Source organism: Anas platyrhynchos, chromosome 6, assembly GCF_047663525.1.
Source record: "Anas platyrhynchos isolate ZD024472 breed Pekin duck chromosome 6, IASCAAS_PekinDuck_T2T, whole genome shotgun sequence".
NCBI classification, from domain to species: domain Eukaryota; kingdom Metazoa; phylum Chordata; class Aves; order Anseriformes; family Anatidae; genus Anas; species Anas platyrhynchos.
The window spans coordinates 34,257,393-34,275,438 of record NC_092592.1 but is presented as its reverse complement, the minus strand read 5'-3'; the positions used below and the strand labels follow the sequence as shown (position 1 = coordinate 34,275,438).

General features: G+C 40.8%; 1 protein-coding gene across 4 annotated transcripts in view; it reads left to right on the top strand.

Annotated features, from left to right (window-relative positions):
* SHTN1 (shootin 1) overlaps positions 1-18,006 on the top strand; it is a 61,171-nt gene extending 43,165 nt beyond the window's left edge. For all 4 annotated transcript variants that reach the window (XM_072039833.1, XM_027460307.3, XM_072039832.1 and 1 more), the window contains 6 exons: positions 1,413-1,495; positions 4,100-4,209; positions 4,884-4,937; positions 7,146-7,266; positions 8,140-8,323; positions 16,025-18,006. In XM_072039833.1, coding sequence (XP_071895934.1) covers positions 1,413-1,495; positions 4,100-4,209; positions 4,884-4,937; positions 7,146-7,266; positions 8,140-8,323; positions 16,025-16,238 — 766 coding nt within the window. In that variant the 3' untranslated portion in view covers positions 16,239-18,006. The remainder of the gene's footprint in view (positions 1-1,412; positions 1,496-4,099; positions 4,210-4,883; positions 4,938-7,145; positions 7,267-8,139; positions 8,324-16,024) is intronic.
* Positions 18,007-18,046: the final 40 nt, after the last annotated feature.

Below are 18,046 nucleotides of genomic sequence, written 5' to 3'. Positions count from 1 at the left end.
TTGTCTAGACTGTGACTTTGGAGGAGGAGAGATACCTGACTCCTCTAAATGTAGGAATTTTTTTTTCCTGTTCACCTGATAGCTGTAATTATAGACTTGTGAAGTGCTTGTCTGAAGCTGCAGCTAAGAATATCCCTTTGAACCAAAGGATATGTTGGATTATTAGTGTGTGCCCCTTCCTGTCAGATGCTAGTGATGAAAATGCAGTTTTCAGTTCCAACAATTGTTTTCAAAACTTAAAAACAAAACAAAAACAAAAAAGAAAGAAAAAAACCACCACATCATTAAGCAATTTGGGCAAAATTGTCAAAATTAAGACTGAATTTTTTAAAGGTCCATAAAAAAAACTGACCAATATGATGTATCGGGCACTAAGTCCAAGTATGTGGAGCCCTAAATAAAATATTTACTATAATGCACTACTGTAATAGAAAGTATGTACAAGGAGTCTTGCTAACTGCTGGGTTAAATAATGATTAGTAGGCAGAATTCAACCCTTTGTGCATGGTGCTCTGTTTGTAGAAACCCAGTCTAAACAGTTTCTGAACAATTGTGTTCCATCTTTTGCTCCTTTTACCTTTGTTAACTCGTTTGATTTGCCTGCTTCTTTCTCACTAATATTAGTGAGAAAGTGAATTAGCTTGGGGGTGGTGGTGGTTTGTTTTTTAAGCTTGGGTCCTTTAATAATTAGGATGGATAGCACTATGCATTTTAAGCCCTGTAGTAGCTAAATCAGAGTATTTCTCAAGTATTGTGAAGTTTACGTGAGCAAAGGTTGTTTCAGAACCTAGGCACTGGATGCTTTTTTTTCTGGGAGAGAGCTTTGACCCCCTATCACTGGGCTCTGTAAGGAGCGCTGGGGAGGGATAGGCCCCACTAACATTCTCGTTGCACGTAGGAGCTTATACTCGGGCTCTAAGATGAATCATTTCATTGTCTGGACTTCTACGTTTTGACTGTAGTGAAGGGATAATTATTTGACACTGTAAGAAGATTACAAACTTGGAGTTGGTGAGGAGATACTGATCACCATATTTAAGTGTCCTCTGGAGAATAATACTTCACTTCAACATCTACAGCTCTTCCTTCCCTTTTTCTTTTTATGCTGGAACAGCTTCAATTTGTCATGTGTCACAATGAGACACTGTCTTTTAATATTCAAATCTGAAGTGTTTTGATTTGTGCCTAATGTCTGTTAAAAAGAAATAAATTTCTCTGGTGCATTTTGATGGGAGGCATTGTGGGGGGTAATTCAGTACATACATCTGCATTCAAGAACTGTTAAATGAGGCTTTTGTAAGCAGCTGTATAATCAGGTACAAGCAAGCTGTTTGTGTGTCATGTTCAGGGTTCATTCTAGCAGTATGTAACAGAGGACAGAATGACAATCTGCAGTTTCATTTTCCTCAAAGGTCTCTCATGTCAATGATTCGCAAGAGATCTCACTCCAACACCAATGTGAGCAAGAAGGAGAAACCTCCTCAGCAGGAGTCAGGTATGGCTCATCCTTTCTCGAGTTGTGTGGATTGTTCACTAGATAATACAGACGGAGCTAGTGAAAATGAACTTTGGGTACAGATAGTTACACAAATGCTTGCAATTGTCAACATAACAATTACTGTCTGTGTACCAGCATATTCATCTGCCTTGCAGTCCAGAAATGTGGTTGCAGCCTAGGTATTATATCAGCAGCAGTTACACTACAACAGCATTGAGAGGCTCAACCAGGTAGCTGCAGCTACAGCACGTCCAGTGCTCTGCACATCCACAGGTTATCTGGAAGAAGCAGAAGAAAAAACCGAGCAATCATTAAGAGAAGCACAAGCTGTACACTGGATATCATAGGGAAGTTTCCAGCTTAGAATGGCTTCTTTTTTGTGAGTTCTCCTGTCCAAAGCCTTTCTACAGAGCTACTTTAAATGCTGCAGTTTTCATCCCTCGATTCATATCTTCTGAAATTACCACTCAAAGCTGACCGTAATGGTAATCCTTTAATAACACCAAAGAACTAAAACAAAACAGTCTTGCACTGAGGTGGCTCTGCATGCCAAGTAACAGCTGAAATTGCATTTCATTGTTGTTAATGGAAGCTGGAAACTTATTAGGTTGAGAACGGGAGTTAAGTACAGATTTACGAGTGATCATGCCTGCCTGAAGAGTCAGAGCTAGTCAGACAAGTGTTGCCAGTTAAATAACCAAGGTTTTCCTCTTTGTTTCTCTCTTCCTTCTGGAACAGCGGGAGTTTGTTTGCATTGAATTGCTTAACTCGTTTGGTGCCACTTAAACAAAGAAGGGGCCTGCAGAAGGGAACCAGGCTGAAATTATAGGTGTAGGGTATGACTGTTAAGGAAGGATCGCTGTTAGCAGATGGCAGCAGTGTTGCAAACACGGCTGGATTATCGGATGGGACCGACAAGCAGGAAGTGGGGGAAAGGAAGCGTGACCACTCCTGTTAGTTAGGTGAGGGAACAAGGAGTGGAGTGGATTTGGGCAGGTTCCTTGGGGAACCTTTGGGAACTGGTTACCAGTCTGGGAGAAATAAGGGTGCTGGTCTGGGTAAAATGAGAGACATGACCTTGTACCGAGATCCCTGATGAAGAGTCAATCTTATCTTTCAGTAACAGTTCAATTATGTTGCCTTCATTTATCAAGTTTCCTTACCTTGAAGCATCCTAGGTGTTTTGATTACACCTCTTTGTTGAGACTGTTGCAAACAGTGATTGCAGGAAATATTATGAAATTTACAATGAGTTCTCAAAACCCTATTCTTTCATTATTAGCAAACTTTAACAGTTCTGACCTTTCTTCAATCATGTATGAACTGCTTCTTCTCTTAATAGAGCTTAATAGTTATTAAAATAAAAATGAAAAAGGGGAAAGTTATTTGTTGATCTAGTTATTATGTTCACCTCGAGGCTTGTTTTGACCCTTGTTAAGGACTTAGAAAGAGTGGTTTCTATCCCATACCAGCAATTAAGCTTTTATATTCGAAACAGCCTGTTTGTGAAATTAAAGCCTGACATTAAATTGGACTACAATACAGAAACCACATTTCTATGAATCATCAATAGTACTCTGACAAGTGAGAGAGCAAAAGTCTATTTAAAATTCCTGTTATATAAGGTACAATGTTGTAGCTTTGAATAGCATCAACCATATTTCTCCGTGTATTCTTTTTAAGTAGTCTTTTTTTTCCCTCTTTTCAGCATGTCACATTAATCGTCTTTTGTTACATTCCCCAGAGGGCTGATAAGTTAACAGGTACTGGTTAGGTTCATCACGCAGCCTCTAGTTCCACCTGAGTGCTTTGCAGTCCTGATACAGAATCTCTTGAAAATCAGCCTGTTTAAGTCTTGCCCTTTAACTCAACGTGATGTTATTAAACATGTGGTTTTAGTTTGGTCTGAGATGTTGGGGTAGCATTTCAGAAAAAGTTTCTAAGCCCATGTGAAATACAAGCAACGTGGTGGTATACAAGTAACAGGCTGCCTGTAGGCCACACTAGGCCAGGATCAGGTTGTCCTGTGTTAACGAAGCTGTGGAAATGTCTCCTGAGCCACAATGAACACAAACAGGGGGACCATATTCTTCAGTCCTTGGTACTCAGCCTTATGGCACTGAGCTTTTGCAGTTCCCACACAGTTAGAGATAAAACGGCTGGCTCCTGCCATCACACAGAAAATGGGAACAGCTTTTAGGTGTATGTAGTATAAGTTAGCCGCTCGTTGTGGGGAAGACTGAGGGTAAGATAGAGGTCTTTTAAGGAAGACCCCATGAACAGCCTACTTATTCAGAGAAAACTAAGGTTATATATTTATGTTTATCATTTACATTTTTAACAAAATTGAGCAATAAGCACCAAAAAGTGCGTGAGCACCAGGCATCACATGTGCGGGCAGGAAGGGCTACTGCAGGGAGTATAACTAAGAACATTGATAAATGCCAGTTCATCATTGAAACTAATGCATGGTTACAATGGCTGGCTGTGTCTGGCAAATAAGCTGTCAAAGAGGCTATCAGTTTAACTTTTTTTTTTTTTTTTCCTAATATTGCTCTAGTTCATATTTGGAATGTGATATGTTCTTTGATTTTGGAACAGGTGAAGAAGTAACAGATCTGAAGAGACAAGCTGTTGAAGAAATGATGGACAGAATTAAAAAGGGAGTTCACCTGAGACCAGTCAACCAGTCAAGCAGACCTAAAACAAAGGTCTGGAATAAATTGCAAAGCAATGCTATTAACTGAGCGTAGTAATTTATACTGAAAATAAATCAGATTTTCTACAAAACATACAAAAGAATACATTTGCCTGGCTTTCCTTTTTTGCTTTGCTTGATTTTGAATAAAATAAATTAGGGCAGCATAAATCTGAATTTAAAAAAAGTGAGACCAACTCACTTTTAAGTAAGTAGAAGCCTAGTTTCTTTGACACAGAAAGGAACTGAAAGCAAACCTGTTGTAAACAAATGGCTGCAGAGAAAGAAAAAGCACAGAGGGAATAACTGAATTGGTTAAAGGGAAAGATCAAGAAACATATTTAGCAATATTTCTTCTTCTTGTGCAATACTTCTAGCCACATTCATGCATTAGTGCTATAAAATACCACTTGCTGTCTTCATAAAAGTGTAATCTTTCCCAGTGTGTAGGCTGGGATTTACCATCTGAGCTAAGACTCTTCCCTTCCTCTATATAAGCAAATAGCTTGAATGTTAGCTATGGGCTTGTGAGAGGAGAGAGCACAGGAAGGTGATACAATTGCATGCCTGTGCAATAGACCCTTGTGCAATGTCTGGTGAAAGGCAAAGTCTGTCACAGTCCATTTCAGTTGGGCCAGATCAGTAAACACGTGTTTTTTAACCTGTGTTTGTTATGTTTGTTTACAGCCAGAGACACCAAAGCCTTCTGAAAGTGCAATGAAAGAATTAAAAGGGATTCTGGTAAGAAAATGTGCAATTTATATTTCAGTGTTGTCTTTGCATTGAGCTGGCATCCTTGCTGTGTGAAATAGCTAAGTGTTTAAAAGTTCTGTGTTAGTATTTTGGTTTGAAGCTGCAGAGCAGTTCTCTAGTGAATCCCCTGAACATCTCCACTTTTGACTTTGGTCCTGTTAAAAGAATGTTTTTTGTCTTGCTAAGAGTTTAATTTGGAGAAAACTAACCTGTTAACTCAGCTCCTGGTTTGTACATTCCTGCCACTAGGGGGGCTGTTATATTCTGCACCTGCCACAGGACCTGTGGAAACTTTCCAAGTACTCACAGTAGGGATGCTTAGGGAGGGAAAGGCACCTGCATAAATGTAGTCCAAAGTAAAGCCCCTGGACTGCACAGATGAAGAGTTCTCATCGAATTTCATCTTAGCATAGACATAGTTTAAATGGAACAAGAGCTCTTTAGTCCATTTTTATTTATATTCAGAATAAACTGATGCTGAATAGCTCTCCAAATACCTGTTTGTCACTAAACAGAGATGTTAGGCTTGTATTTGGTACTGCTCAAATAATGTGCTTAAACTGACTGCTGTTCTGTTCTTAACTCATACATTGCATTGCTTATTTAACTGGTTGCTTCTTTTTCACAAGTGCTAACATTGTATGGAACAGTCAGAAGTAGCCATAGTTCTTGCTCCCTGATTTTTGTAATCCCAAAGCTTTTAAAGCTGAAGTGCATCTTTGGTATGTCAAGTGAAATTTTGCCTTTGTAATGTGAAATATGGTAAAATTCTGCCTGTATCAAAGCAAAACACTTCAAATCCACTCCACAGCAGGTAGGACTGTTTATCTGATCACCCATGATAGCACCTAAATATCCCTTTTAAAAATTAACTTCAGTATTTTTTTGGGTGATGCAAGATACAGCAAAGGGAGTAGCCGCTGCGATGATAATAGCTGGCAGTGATTTTAAATAATGAGTGTGGGACCAAGGACGTATTAAATTGACTGTTCTCCAGTCATGTGAAAGCAGCAGAAGAAGGGCAGAAATGATCTAGAGAGCTACCAGACCTTAATGCTGCACTGTAATTAGAGGGACACATAATTAAACATGGAGGTAAATAGAAAAGGAATAAAATGTGACGTGGAGATTGTTTTTAAATGGAACTCCGTAAGTGTATCCATGGTTTGCTATGGTGTGCTATTTGGACCTGTGTGTACTCAACAGCCCTGCTGAAGGTCCTTTCGTTTCCTAATAGCTGTTTTATTACTTTGACACTGTACCACTGACATGAGGGGAGACTTGATTATGTACTTCAGAGGAAGCAGAAAGAGACCTACAGTCACTGTACTTCTGTGTCTAGCTTGCTGCTTGTGTGCCCTTTAGGATATTTGCAGTATAAGACATACTATATAAAATCCAATTCCAGTCTGTTCGTGAGACCAGTCATTATGCACAGTCGGACAACAAACATGGGGGTGGGATGTGATGGAGTAAACGTTTGTTGTTACTATGCTAATTATGCATTTCATGTAGACCTCCATATAATTGTTACAAACAAAACATTTATGTTCTGGAAATTGCAGAGTTGGAGCAACTCAGTTGCTCAAGTTGCTTTCAGATATGTATGTTTGCACAGATAGGGAGCACACTGCTCCTTAATAACATGCCTCCTCAGCTAAGTTTTCATCCAGTATATGGAAATAGGCCCAAATTTATGCCAGATCAGATTATAGGATATAGTAATGTTGCAGTTGCATCTCGTACATGATGACTTCTACAGATGGGAGTGCACCCAAGCACAACACAAAAACGCACTCAAGTGCAAAACATGCTGGAACTGTGAAATATGTGGCTTTTTGCTAATAGAGGCAATGGACAGTGTTTTAAGATCCTTTACGTTTTAAGAGGGGGGAAGGTGGTAGTTCTCTGCAAACACTGAATTTTGTTCATTGGTGATCCACAGCATCTTTAAGCTTGGTATCAACCCTCTAAAGTAGGTAAATATGGTTAATCCATAGATAGGGAAAGCCTAGGTAAGGGGAGGAATGGTAGCCAGGGCCCTGATGCTCTTTGTTGTATTAAAGGGAGAGCTTTGCACTCTGATTTAGAGCTGCGGTTGTTTTCTCAGAGTTAAAAGGTTCTCACGCTGGGCATATGGGGTGTTTGGCAGGGCTTAATGTATACTCAGCTTTTCAAACCTGTTTTTTGCCATAGGAAACGCTGAACAAATCCACTAGTTCCCGAAGCTTGAAGTCCCTTGAGACAGACAGTGGTGAAACAGAGCTAGAAAGAGTTCTGCGACGCCGGAAAGTGACTACTGACCAGGACAGTGGCGGTAAGGGGCTTGATTCTTTCAGAGGCATCTTCCAACCCCTGCATTAAGTGACTCTTGAAGCTTTACTTTCTCTTCCAGACCATTGCTGTCTCAGCCATTATGGAGAGCCCTGTCTGCTTCTACATTGACTCACGTCCCCATTATTCCTGTTGCTTTTCATCCCTATTTTCTCCAAGAGATGCCTCTGTCAGGATTTTCTGCATATTCAGCCACATTGTAGTGGGACAGATGCCTCTGTCTTGGCTGGAGCTCAGACATTGGTACTGGAGTGTTACTAGCCTGAGCTTCCTGTGAAAATGTTCTGAAAAGTAATGGTAACCAGAGCAATGGGGTTAGGACTGCGGTTTTGAATTAACATCCTCTACAGAGCAAGGGCCTTGCAGTTGTTAAGACATCTGCATCATCATCTCTAAGAAACTGTTGATGTTCTGCTTGGCTAGAAATGCCATCTGTGCAAGTGTAAGTCCATTCCATCTTCCATGCAGATGTGCCTTGTTTTAATGTCAGTGAATGGTTTCATCTTGGATTTTGTAGGTAGATAGTTCACTGATTACTCATTAGTATGAAAACATTTTTTGCAGGTGGGCTACCTCTCACCCCAGCTGCACTTCATGCAGGGAGAGCACTGACAATGCTGCTCTCTGTGTTGACAGCAGGACTTACAACTACAGAAAGCAGGGGGATCACGTGCACAGCTGTGTCGATTTAGCAGGCTGTGATAGTGGTAGGCTGAGAGAAGGAAAGCTGCAAATAAGGTGTTTTGATGCTCTTTAAAAATCCGTTTTGACTTCTGCAGGTGACTTGATTTCTGTTTTTCTTACCTGTTGTTTCTACGCCAATCAACGGAAGCATTAAACTTTCTTTGGGTTTTAGGTCCCACTGGAATCTTGGCCACATCAGAATCAAAATCTGAGCCTGTGCTAGGTTCAGAAGCTAGTGCTGCACAAACGGCGTTGAACAAGAAAGATCTGGAGACAGAATTCAGTACCAAAGTATCCGATTCAGGTCCTGTTTCTAACCAGCTTAAAGGTGCTGCAGGTTCCAAGGCTACGTCACAGTAAGTAGCATCTGGTTTTCTAGGTATATTTCAGTACCAGATCTGTTTAGCTGATGTGTTCTGAAAGTGATTTTACACCAATTTTGGTTAACGGGATAAAGGTACTATCTATAGCTGTTTATCAGTGACTCCTCAAATAACTCACAGTCTCACTTGGAGATAGGAGTTGAATTCTGTGTTTAAAAAAAAATATTTTCCTGTAGAATCTGTGAATGTTGCTCATAAAAAAGTTCATCTTCTCTGCCACAAAAAAAGAAGTCAAGATTTTGAGGGATAGCAAGGTTGAAGGTTTTTTTCCATATCCTGAAGAGAAGGAAATTATATAATTAACTCTTGATCCACGGAAAAAAAGGTTTTGCAGTTTTTTCAAAAATAGATTCATTTAGGTCATATTGGTCTCTGTGCAGCTGTGCAGTTTGTGTTGCTTCAAAATGAATGCAGACTATTACTCTTAAATCTCAAGATAAAGATTCTTCAGGAAGAAAAAAAAAAAAGCAGTTACTGTACAGTATTTGCACAGACAATATGTCACAACAAAATGAAGATCCAAGGTGCCAGGTAAGCATCAAAGAGTTAAACTTGCTTCAGAAGTATTTATTTCAGATGGATCCAGTGGAGGATTGGCTTGCTTTATAACAATACCAAGCTGCTTTTGAAATGAGGCTGTGTGCTTGTGTCAGTTCCAGGATGTCTGTCAGTTTGTCAATTCAAGAGAAGGAAAGAGATGAGACAGTTCAACAGCATATTGTAATCCTGGCTAATTAAACCTCTGATTTCCCATTCTATCAGTTCAAAAATGCCACCAGTATCAATTCTAGCAAGTCCCCATTACGTAGTTCAAAGGAGTAAGTCACGACACATGAGCTGGAAACTCAGTTCACATCTATTTTTATGACCTGATATTTACTTCACTCTTAAGTACCTCTATGATTTAATTTTGAATGGATAGAGCCCAATTTCTTTCCTATGCCTTGCAGTCTTGATTCACACTGAGTTTTAAAAGCAGACTGCTTTTTCCAATTGTATGTATTTTCCCCTTTTATTTCATTAAAGTATCCTTAGAAGAAAGATGATCTTCATCTTAATTTAATCAGAAAGAAGATTTGTTCAACAAGTAATTTGACAGGAATGATGCCATTGCATTTTCTTGAACTGCCAGAAAGGCAGAAAGGTTCACCCTGACAGAAAGGTGAGGTGGTTCCTGAAAATATTACTTGTAGTTTGTGGATTTCAACAATTTTGAACAGATAACCTTAATCAGAAAGCACAGCAACTCCTACCATCCTTAGTCTACCTTTTATTCCACCAAACTAAGTGCAAATTGCATTTACAAGAAAGGAAATGAAATAATTGCAGGCCCCAAGGTCTTGCAGAATGCGTGGTGAATTGACAGTGAAAAGGATCTTGTGTTGACAGTCACAGTTGTTATGTGTTATAAAAGCATATGTGAAGCTCAATTTATTTCTCAGCTTGCCTATTCAGTGACATCCTAAAAGACGCGTTTCACTTTAATTTATCTGTTTAAAGCATTAAAACAAATGTGAAGGGCCAGATTTTGCAGTGCTGAAGGGCTTCTTTGCACCACGTCACTGGTGTAAACCTGCTTAATTGGAAAGGTTCATCACTGAGGATGGTTTTCCAATGAGAGAAGGTGCTGGGGCTCCCTCGTCCATCTGCTGGGCTAGCAGGGAGGAGTGGAAATAACCAAGCTGCTTCGTACTGTGTTGCAGTGCAATTGCTTATCTTTTTCTCCTGGGTGCAGAGGTTAGTAGGGGCTGCCTCCCGACTCCAGGGTGTGTAGCGTTGTTTTGAAACATGGCTCGTTTGAAGCAGCCATCAGAAGGAAGTTCGTTTGCCTAACACATCTGACAACTTAGTTTTCTAATTAGGCAGCTTTGTAGATTGGGGCGAGCAGTTCAGTTTGGATCAGCAGTGCGATTCTGAAGCAAATCTCCCTCCTGTCCCTGTTTGCTGTGCTTTCATTTATGTGCTGGAGTGGTTTCTGTGCACAAACAGATCCCTGGATGCACTGGTTGGGAAAATTGTTCTTCTTGCGCCACACTATTCCCTAAAGTTGCCTGTGCTAACTAAGCAGCATGCAGCTTTCAGCAGATTCCCCTAGTGACAAAGGCATAGCAAGGATTCATTGTGGAACTTTGTAATCTGAAGGAGTAATATTTATTATTAATACTAACAGCCCTGTTCATTATTCACTTCGAGTTACAGCTAAGCACACCTGTTCTCCTGGAGAAGGAAGGGCTCGTGTTTGAAAAAGGCACAGCCTTGAAAACAAGTCCATGAACAGTACTCAGAAGTCAGCTCATTGAGTAAAACCCTAGTGTAACCCCCAGTTCAGTTACAACCTGACCTAGATACTAATGTGATAGTGGGATTTGGTTGGGGGCTGAAGCAGGGCTCCCCACACAGCGTGGTTCTTGGCGGGGTGAAGTGCTCGTGAGGCACCAGCCCCAAGCAGGCCGCTAAAGTTAGTCGCCAAAGGAGGGGTTGTGGGCAAAAGCTGTGACGTGAACAAACGGAGGTGGATTCAGAAATTTCCAGGTAACAAAACTAATCGATGACACTTCAGCCACAGAAATTAATTCAGAAGAAGGAGGTGGGGTTGGGCCACAGGGCTGTGTGTTACTTTGGTGCAGGCCTGCAGCCCCCAGGCAGCCGAGTTGGGATTGTGCAGTTTAGCTCAGGTGGCGGCGAGGGGGAGGGCACAAACAATGTGTGTCCTGTCGGGAAATTGAGGCCTTACCTCCGCATTCAGGTAACTTCCTCTACAAATCTCTTCCCAAATGTTTAACCCAGCGTGAGTGTAATTCTGTGACAATTGCTGAGAGCAAGGTGACAATTTAGCTCCCTCGGGAGCACAGAGAGCTCCCGTGACTCCCCGCGGTGTGCAGGCACAGAAGGGAAAGGTGTGTCTGGCTCTGCCCCTAGGTTGTTGTTTTTTTTTTCTGTTCCTCCCCCTAGAATTTTGTAAACATTTTGTTTCTGGGCACCAGAGATCTCCGTTAACAGAGGGAACCACAGAGAGGGCTAGTCTTAATCTCATGATTTTATACAATTAAAGGATTTGTCCTCCTCCTCCTGGCTGTAATCTTAGGAGCCCTGAATCACCTACCAGCTCGGTGGGAAGCAGCTCAGCCCCAGCTAGGCAGAACTACAAAGGTTTTCCAGAGCAGCTTGAGCATGGGCAATTTAGTTTGAACAACACAGGAAGAAAACAATGGGATGTTCTGGAAGTTTGGGATCTCCTTGGCTTGAACTGCTCTAAAAGCTCCTCTCACACATGTTTCTTAGACTCTACTCTCCCTGTGCTCCAACTCTCAGCGCAGGGAGAAGCTCTTCAAGATTCACCATGGAAATTAATTTGCCAATCTTTATGAGCTTGTTCAAAAAAAAGTACCTGAAACAGGAGCAATTTCCCCTGACTTGATCTGCCTTACTAAAGATATTCTACAAATACCTTCTGGTCACTGCTGCGTTGACCACTTCTACTCAGATTCCTGAAATGGAGAAAGTTCCTTGTGCTTTCTTCATAAATACCTAGCGTTGTACACTGTCAGAGGAGGGAACCCACAGGCTTGTTCACTGGTGTTGTTGTTTGTATCCCCTGCAACTTGTGTTTGACAAATAGATGTTTTGTTTTTCAGTTCATTTAAGGCTTTTCAGGCTTGTAATCGGTGTACTCCTTACCATTGTTTGGCTTTAGCCTTTGGTCCTGTCGCATTCCGATGCTGCGTTAAAAATCCTGAAATATTTAATAAGCACGTCTTCAGCTTTTATTCTCAGTGCAAGTATCTGAGGAGGATAAAACCAACTGCTGGTGTCTGGCAGACTCCTTGGGCAGTGGTGGGATGAGCAGAGCCGGGAGCAGTGCCCCGTGGTGCTGCACCAGGCCAGAGGCTGGCAGAGCTGGGTGTTTCCACTGTTCCGTGGAGCCCCATAAGCGCACGAGCTTTGTTGCACAAGTGGTGTTTGTCTTCAGCTATGGAGATCTTGTAGGAAAAACAGGAACAGTGGGATCAAGGTGGGCGGCACTTAGCCAGATAACAAGCTGCAGTTGGCACGTAGCCCCAGGTTTTGAGCTTTATTGAAGATGCAGCTGGTGGTGAGCAAGAGACAAATTAACTTAATGCCTCATATCTCATCTTTTGGGCAGTGAGGAACAGCTCTGGTTGAGCTTTATTTGGGGTTTAAAAGCAGTTTGGCTTTGAAGAGAGATTACAGGTATTCCGGTAGGGACCTTGCTGAAAGGCAGAGTGCTGATTTGATGGCATGCTAGTGTTGGCTTTTCTGTCAGAAATTACCTCATGCTAGCCTAGGTTCCAGGCAGAGTACCAGCCTTCAGTTCCACGTGCTTAACGATGTACTTGCAAAGCCAGTCCTTGCTGAAATGGATTTTTGCCACTATTTTCTACATATGGTGTAAAAACCAGATTTTCCTACAGTGTTTTCTTTGAATGGTTTCCTTTACCTTCTGCTTTTGTGCATTGCTAGGAAATTGGATGAGATGTTGTTCAAAAAACATTGCTGATATTTATGTGAAGTTCTGGTTTCTGATGAAAATATGTTCAATGATTTCATGAACAGAGCACCAAGCAAGGTTAAATAACACTAAGGTTATAATATGAACCCGAGGAAACAAAGGAAATCCAGGTCTCAGTTGACAATCCAATCCTTAGTTGTCCTTTTGTTCTGCTATAAATTATTTACAAAAGGCACAGCAGCACTAGTTCACAGAGAGCCCGTTGGTCATAACCCTTTATTTTTGTATCTTCTGTAACTGTATGAATGGAAAATAATGCTTTTGATACTCTTACATCACAAGCAGTCCTTCTCAAAGCTGCATGGGACCGCGCATATCCTATACAGTTATCTCAAATGCATTTATTATCCAAATCTGGACTTCACAGTACAGAATTTTGTATTTAGTCATAATTGTTTGTAAGCCTGCATATGTTTTTATGTATGAAGGAGTACGATAAAACCAGGATCTCAGTTTCTGGCTTAAATCTATAGTTGGACAAGTAGCAGGAGTACTGATAACAACATTAACAATCTTAATGAGGGAAGAGTTTTGTATAGAGCTCGATAGAGCTACCTTGGCTGGACAAATTTGTAATTGTTCAGCACTGTGGCTAACTCCATCCATGCTAATTGCTTTTGCAAGCTTCATTTGTAGCAGCAAAACCAGTTTTTTTGAAAGAGGTCTCCAAAATTATGTTCATTCTTGCACTGAAACTTTATTATGCCTGCATTCTGCTCTTGACAAGTATAGAAAAGGAGCTATGAATACCTGATAAATAGGGTTAATAATTTTAACAATACCTCAGCTCTAACAGGAGCACTGTCAGGCTGGTGCTGCACCAGTGTAAAGGATTTGAAGAAGGGAATGCTAGTACAACCAAGTCTGAATAGTAATTCTTATTTTTATGCTTGAAACGCTGATTTAATCACTGGTTTTCTCCATTAAACTACTTTATATCGACATCTTTCATTTTTCTGTCCTTTGAAGGTGGTAAATATGATTGCCGTTTTATCCATTTTTGTTATAAATGAAACAGACTTCAGAGCGTTTGGCTGTGCATCAGTTGTTGGAATGCTGCCATACACTAATGCAGACTCCCCACTGTGAGCCCAGTGAAGAATTATACTTTGATTCACCAGATTGTATTAAATAGTCCAGCTGTTGGGATTTGAAAGATAGTTACCTCCAAAGTGAAATAAAAATGAACTTGGCATTTATGGCTTTGACCATTTTTATAGTGTTGGGCAATCAGCTTTTCAGAGGTAGCACTTTTTAAAATAACCCTCTTCTGGTTACACTGCTTTAAAAAGTTTAATTTGCTGTAACATTCAAAATACTCCACCTTGTATTTTCCGGAATGATTGGCAACTTTTGCATAAAATAAGCATTATTTGCCTTATGAAATCACTAGCTTCTGATGATAATCAAATGAGCCTGAAACTGTATCTATTAGCGCCAATTTCTGAATTAATTAACTTATACTGAAGTTCTAATGTTAAGAGACAATTCTTGTAATTAAAGCTTGAACGTGGAATTTCATTTGATATATCCAGTACATCTCAGCAGCAAACTGAGTAAATTCTTTCTGAAATGGCAAGTGCAACGACTGTGGTTTCTCTGATCGTTTACTTATTTTTAACCTGTACATTTACTCTCCCCCACTCAGGTAGAGAGAGCCAGCACACTCTCAACCCCATGCTCCAGTTGTTGAGTGGGGTGACCTCTTTTCTCTTCCTCGTTTCCTCTAGGACAAAGACTGTCACAATAAAGGGCAGTTCACAGCAGATGGATCCACTAGATGAATTTCTTTCTTTGGCCTCCAGTTGATTCTACTTTTTCCTTTCAAGAGTGCTACCTTAGCAGTATGGAAAGCCATTCCTTATGAGTAAGCATGAAAAACAATAATTAAACAGAAAGAAAGCTTCTGAACTCCTAAATACAGTTGCGTTCAGCATCTCTTCAGTTTGGCTTCCTATGAGAGCTGAACCACATGCCCATGTAGGACCTTTCTGTGCTAAGGTTTCTGCTCCTCTCCGTTTCGGTGGCTGTCGCCATGGCCATGCAGACACCTGCCCTGTACCTGTACCACAGCGTACAGCCCTGCCTGCCTGAAGAGGTGCTGAGCGTGCAGGTGTCACTGCCCTGCAGAGTCTCTCCATGCACGTCTGGTTACGTGCCCACAGGTACACAGGGCCAATGTGCCCTGAAACCATGGGCAGGGGCAGCTCTACGCCCCTGTGTAAGCTGCCTGCCTGCCCGATGGCAAGGTGGGACCTGAGGGCAGCCTGCAGGTGGTGGGGGAACACCCTGGCTTGTGACACGTTCAGGTCAGGCTTTCCCCATGTTTGCCTTGCTCTGTGCAGGTGTATTCTAGCTAATCTAAGGGTTTACCCGCACATTTTCAAGGCTAGTACAAAGCTTTTGAATATAAACAAGTGCTTTTTGTGTTTGTGCCAGCCTCCAGAAATAACCCTGGTAGCTCTGACCTTTCCTTCCTCACTCAGAGGGCTTTTCCTCTGCGAGAACCTGTGCTGTAGGCATCGAGACACAGCCCCGTTCTGAAGTAGGGAGCATAGGTCTAAAAGCCCCTCTGTATTTCAGCAAATCCAATGGTGAACTTTCAGAACTGGTTTGTGCTCACTCCCAGTGAGACCACTGGCAGCCTGCTGGTGCTGAGCTGCAGCAGAAAATGTGGTTATGGTGCCACCAGCTCCCCGTTGTGCAGTGGGATGCAGGCGTGGAGAAGAAGCCATGTTCTCCTTCCAGGACCAGTAGCCTCTAGGTGACAGAAACTGGTAGCGTTTTCTCTGGTTGTGACTGCAGTGTTGGACATGGGCAACCTAAATCCAGTGGAGTGAAAAGAAATTCTTAAGATTATCTTTAAAATTATTCTTTCATAGTCTAAATTTGTTTCTCCTGTTAAATATCTTACAGGGCTGGCTTCATTGATTCAGGAAATGTGACTGTTGCATTTTGTGCACTGCTACCTGTGTGTAGGGGCTGTAATGTGTAATAGATTTATAACCTGTTCACTAGTCTGGTAGACCTATTCTGGTCACACACACTACTGCTAAAAGAAATGCTTTTCTGTATATTTATATGGTTTCTCCCAAATACATGAAGTGTTACCTGTATTTATGTATTTATTCTTTTTCCTTTAGATCGACTAGTCACACGGAGTCTACAAGAAAAGCTTCTAGTAGTGAAAAAGGGACAGAATCCATTGTAGTTTTAGATCCTGTTGCTACCAGTGGGGATCGGATGTCTGAAAACACACCGCATCAGAACAAAACGAGAGAAGAAAAAAGCAAGCCACTGCCTAAAGAAACTAACGTAGAGAAAATGAAAGAGATAGACGACAGTTCTAACTGTTGAAACCTGTTCTGAAAAACGCCGTAACTTTTGGGAATCATTATCTGGACATGTAAATTGCTTAGGTGTGTTACTAGGGGCTACAGTCTGTACTCCGAAGTTTGCAGTAATGCAGGTTGAAATGGTCTTTTGTATGCAGTTTTGTTACAAGCATTAGTGTTAAACAACTATGTATCACTCAAAATCCCTTTCCCACTTCAGTTTTGCAGGTATGGTTAATGTTTTCCTAGATATTGACCGTTACCTTCCTTTTTCTTAAAACTGTGTTTGAAAAGGCTTTTTTAATTATTCTTTTATTGAGAAGATCCTTCGTTAAAGGACCATTCCAAAGCTTGCTGGGAGCCCCTTGCATCCCTCTTGAACTAGCTTTGGGTTAGACCTTATGAAGGTGATTACACTCAGCTTTAGTATAGGGGTATTACTAAAGAAAAAACAAACAAAAACAGGTTTTAGACTCATTGCTTTAAGAATACTTTGATACCTACCTAAAACAAGGTCTTGTGGATCTCCTTACTGCCTTCTCCACACAGGCCACTTTGATGAAATTGAAAGCACAAGCATAACACTTCTGTTTCAGTTTCCCCAGTAGAGAGCTAGCCCACAGACTGAAAAGCAGAGGCAGTGTGGCATGTCTCTTTGGTACCAAGACTTCTGGTAACTACAGCCAACCGCAGAAGTTTGTGGATAGAGACTGGTGCTCTCATTTGGATTAGCAGCTCTTCAAAGGAGGATTTATCTCCTTTTTTTTGTTTGTTTTTTTGTTTTTGTTTTTGTTTTAGTCTTATGTAGCAGTTTGGTACTGATGCAGCTGGAATCTGCATGTGCTGCTGCAAAAAGTAAGTTATCCTAAGCTCCCGTGAGTGTGGACTATGTTTGGGATTCAGTCATTCAAGGGTTGCAAGTTATTTGGAATCAATGTTTTTGAGAACTCCCAGGTAAAACCCAGTAGCATAAATAAAGATGCCTTTGCTTTGAACCTAGTACAGAGTGGTGGCATTAAGATCTTCATTTGGTAACGCTCTGGATTTCTGTATTGGTAACACAAATCCCGCTTTCCCTCAGCACTTATTCCCTATGAGACAGTGAGATAGGTACCTAACTGATCTGCTGCACTGCCAGTTCACTTGCCATTGTAGTTTCTTTTTAAATCCAACATGGTATCGCATTCTTTTATAATGAACAAACAAATGTAATCAGGGATTTACCTAAGGAAGATCGGTGTAACTGAAAATCGGGCGGTCTCATACCTGAATGCACTTGGGTTATTTTTTATTTAATGATTTGAAACATTGATAGTATTGGAGGATGAATGTTCAGAGTTTGTTAGTTTGGCTCTGCATGCAGTTGTCTGGTGCTTTTCCTGAAAATAAAATGATAGTAACGAATGTGGTAGTTTCACATCTTTTTTGGTGTTTTTGCATGTTTGCTAAGAAAATCTTGGATTTGATCTAATTACTGAATATGTTTAATTCCTAAACTTAGGGAAATTTGTCTCCTTATTTGATACCTTGCTTTCTGGAGGGCAGCGGTGGTTTTGGTGGTTAATTTTTCACTTATGTATCTGTTACACTGAATTTTAAATGCAACATTTTATATATGTATTTTTCCTCAAATTATTACTGCTGTATTATATGTTCAAATTTTCAAATGATTCCAAACCAGAAGTTTAAAAAAATTCTTTTAAACTATTTGTTACCTACTATATAAATTATTTATTTATCTTTTCACTGTTGCTTATTAAAAAGACTACTGACAAGTTTCCCAGACCTTGTGAAGTTGACTTGTTATTCCCTGCCTCAGACTGAAGCAGG